This window comes from Sinocyclocheilus anshuiensis, unplaced genomic scaffold, assembly GCF_001515605.1.
Source record: "Sinocyclocheilus anshuiensis isolate Anshui unplaced genomic scaffold, SAMN03320099.WGS_v1.1 scaffold124, whole genome shotgun sequence".
NCBI lineage: Eukaryota > Metazoa > Chordata > Actinopteri > Cypriniformes > Cyprinidae > Sinocyclocheilus > Sinocyclocheilus anshuiensis.
The window spans coordinates 1,396,107-1,400,086 of NW_015554082.1; the positions used below are offsets into that span (position 1 = coordinate 1,396,107).

Here is a 3,980-nt window from a genome sequence, read left to right on the forward strand (position 1 = left end):
ACAAAAACAAGGAAAAAAGGTGAGGTGAAGAAGATCGCTTGTCGGTGATTCTTCACTGATTTGCCCGCATTCTCCACCAGTGTAACGGGGTGAAGAATCACACGACAAGGAAGTCTTAAGAAATACCCCAGATGGTGGATTTATTGGTGAGGTGGGTGCTAGGGAGAAAGGTCCATGTCGGTGCTCCGGTGCCGTGAGTGCTCTCTTCCGTCTTCCCAGTGCAGAGGGTCCGTGCAGTGCTCCTGTGGGGCTGGTGAATTCAGTCTTGGTAAAATCCATCCTTACAGTTCCGCCCTTGGCCCTTTGGGGCAGATTCAGAGCAGTCCTTAAGGGGTCATTATCTATGGATTTCTTGTAGCTTGCTTACGGTTGTAGTTTCTGTAGGGCTGGTACTCTTAGTGGACTGAGCGTGATGGCCACATTGGTTGAAGTGCGCATTGCGCGGAGAAGACATCTGAAGTAGCAGCACTGGATGAGAGTGAATAAGAAGATGAGCACACTGGCGATGGCGCATCCGCGAAACATCCAATCCCACCAGGTGTAAGTATACCAAGCTGAGCGTGTAGAGGAGCTGGACAGGATCTCTGCAGTCTTTTCCGCCAGATTTGCTTCCACTTGTGCTTGGTTGAGATGATATTCAGTCTGTAAAATAATCCCTTGAACTAAGTCCATCGTGTTAACCAAAGCTTGTGTGCTTCGCTCATAAAAAGTGTCTTCCCACCATGGGGAAACATCTACGTCTAGTGGTACCTTTCCCAGGATGTTTATCTGACCCATTGAAAAGTCCTCTTTCACTTCCAAGCAGAAAGTGTGGTTCGCAGGGCAGGTCAGACCTCCGTAGGTGAAGGAATTCATCTCACTTATGACGCACCACTGGGTGTGAGACACTTGAACAGCATCAGAATGGCCATGCAAAGACTGCACATTAACGAGCTTAGAATCGTTGGGAGAAAAAGGTTGTAAAGTGTTGCAGGTACAAATAATGTAACTAGATGTTTCATGACAACAGGTGCGAGTGGTAAACAAGGTTTCAGTGCCCTTCAAAGTCATATACCCCGTAAGATGGTCCCATTTTATGATCTGATCCTTCACTACTACGCCGATAGAGCGTATGGTAGTGGAATTTAGGAAAACTTGATCTGGGTGAATTAGAGGGAAAGTGGCAAAAAACCCAATACATCCAGTACATTCATTTCCAGTATACATCATTAATGTTGTTAACAATTCAGAATAGTTAATGTTCTTAATTTTTTCTGATGTAAGCCATCTATGTAGATCTAAAATTTCAATAAGATCATTTAAAACATGTCTAGGTGTCTTGTGAAGACGAAGATCTAAAATCTCTTGTCTTGCTGCAGTAAACAAATCTTGTGCATACAATCTACAGGCCAAGTCATGCTCGATGATATGGGTCTGATTGAAAATTGTTTGACTGGTCGTCAGAAGCGCATGTGCTTCAGATCTGACCGCTTTGATAATATTTTCATTACTATTGGTGATGTGTTGAAAACCAGTGGCCACCTGATTTGCCAACCATGTTGAAAATTGAGATTGCCCTGTTATTTTGTAAGTGTTGGATATAGAATTAATTGACCCAAAAAGGCCTGCTATATTTCCAAACAGGTCTCGTTTGGTGCGAGTAGGTGGAATTTGGACTGCAAGTCTGTTTTTGTAATCGGAAACTATATCATCGATGCGTGACTGTAGCCATGTATAGGTTTCATCCTTACTGTTACAATGTTCTACGTAAGCAGACAAAATGTTAGAAATGTTATACGTCACATGTGTTATCACAAGATTGACATCATGAAGCAAAGTCTTGTTTATATTTCCTTTGATAAGGCCACCCGGAGGGGTGGGATATAATTTTGGACACTGTGTGGGCTTTCTATATCCACAGGTGGTTAGATTAAAGCAATGATGTAAAGCCCATGAACAATTATGAGGGTTAGTAAAATTGTCCATATTTGCCTCACATTTTCCTACACAGTAGGTTCCTTCTTTTTGTCCAGTCCAAACAAATGTTTTTAAATTGTTTTTAGATACAGGATTTGTTAGGTTAAAAAGAAGTTCAGTAAACTTCAAATGTGTATTATTATGTGTTGTAGTATGCATGCACCTATATGTTGCTGGTTCTAGATCTTTAGTGGAGTAACATTTTTTAGGATCCTCACCATAGTTGTTGATTTGATATAGTATGTGCTTACTACCAATTTTTGAACCTGGGTATTCTTTAAGTTGATCCCAGGTAGTAATGTTATGGTGAAATTTTGGTGCGAATGTGTAGCCTGTGATGTCTGTGTCTGGGGGATGGGTAGAACCTGTCTTACAGCAGATTTTAGTTGCACAATTTGGTTCCGGTGCTAATCCGGGGGGCCATGTGACTATTTCTTTGTATGTAATTGGAATGTAAGGTGTGAATGGCCCCTTGGTATACTTCCATACCCATCTCCCGCATCCTAGGGTGTGTGTGAGTGTGACCCGTTGTCCCAAGTCGATGCAGGTGGGTCCAGATACCACCCTGGCATCTGGCCTCCATGGAATTGCAGTGACTGTCCTATGGAAAAGAAAGATCATAATTAATTTTATGAACAGTTTACACTGGGACATGTGGTACCATCTTAATTTTCCTCTGGTGGTCACGGCCACGCAGCTGTTACAAACAGCTTTAATTTCATATGGCCCATGCCATCTAGGGGAAAATGCGTTTTGTTTTACAAAGACGCGTACCATCACAATGTCTCCTTCTGAAAATTTTGTTTCAGAGATTGGGTTAAATTGTGCATCATTTGTCAGGTCTGACTGTTGTCGTTTCAGGTCAGCCTGAGCGTGCAACACCTTCAATCTTTCTTGCAATTGTACCAACACAGTCTGCTGCGTTGCGAGCATGAGAGGCCCCAAGTCTGCTGGGGAAATTTCTGGATCAATGGGTAATTTCATCACCCTTCCAGTCATAAGCTCATATGGGCTAATGCCTGTAGCTTTTGATGGGGTTGCTCGCAGCACCGTCAGAACAGTAGGTAAGGCATCAATCCATTTATTTTGGTGTTGGGCTATCTGCTTAGAGATATTTTCTTTGATTGTCCTGTTTGCACACGTTCAACCATTCCAGAACTCTGTGGTCTGTATGAAATGTGAAATTTTTGCTTGATGTTCAACATTTTGCACATATTTTTCATACCTTGTCCAGTAAAATGAGTCCCCTGATCAGATTCAATTTGAACTGGTGCTCCCCAGAGGGGGATGATTTGGTTCGCCATCACACGTGCCACTGTATTTGCAGTGTTATTGACTCCCAGGGTCCTTTAGGTGGTTCTGGCCTGCGCAAATTTGTTCGGCCTAGCTTTCCCTGGTTAACTGTGGCACACACCAGACAGGTGTTGCACCATCTTTCAGTGTCAGCTGTCATCCCTTGCCACCAAAATTGTTTTTGTATAAGTTGTGCTGTTTTTGTTGCAGAGACATGTGCATACTCATGATACAATTTGATTATTGGTTTTTGAAGCGCTTCTGGAACAACAAATTTTCCATCTCGGATGACTATGCCTTCGATTACGTTAACCATCGGATCACGTTTCAAGTGTGGCACAAGTTCTCCATCAGAGACCCACAGATCTTGTTGATACTGTTTGAGGCCGATGGGCGTAACTTGAGCCGCACTTGCCACAGAAACAGAGGCTGTTTCGTTTTGCCATAGGTCACCTTTCACTGCTGCCAGCTTAGCCAATTGGTCAGCAATATTATTGTTTTTCTCATGCACATCCGGATTTTTGTTGATGTGCGCATACACTTTTACGACGGAAATGGGGGTTTCTCGTGCTTGTATAGCTTGCCAAATTGCAGTTATAGTGTTGAAATGCTTTATAGGCGTTCCGGCGGATGTGAGGAAATTTCGTAATTGCCATTGAGCCATAAAGTCTGTTACCACGCCAAATGAATAACGGCTGTCAGTATACACGCAGAGCGGTTCAGGGTGTGCC

At 43.1% G+C, this 3,980-nt stretch overlaps 2 protein-coding genes across 2 annotated transcripts in view; one reads left to right on the top strand and one right to left on the bottom strand.

Annotated features, from left to right (window-relative positions):
• Positions 1-3,980, top strand: part of LOC107669099 (beta-2 adrenergic receptor-like) — a 28,099-nt gene that overhangs the window by 10,776 nt on the left and 13,343 nt on the right. The window lies entirely within an intron of this gene.
• The window catches only part of LOC107669058 (uncharacterized), a 4,540-nt gene continuing 903 nt past the window's right edge, over positions 344-3,980 (bottom strand). Inside the window, exons 2-4 of the mRNA XM_016461156.1 lie at positions 3,557-3,659; positions 2,438-2,557; positions 344-2,079 (exon numbers count right to left, since the gene is read on the bottom strand). Of these exons, the coding sequence (XP_016316642.1) occupies positions 364-2,079; positions 2,438-2,557; positions 3,557-3,659 (1,939 nt within the window). The 3' untranslated portion in view covers positions 344-363. The remainder of the gene's footprint in view (positions 2,080-2,437; positions 2,558-3,556; positions 3,660-3,980) is intronic.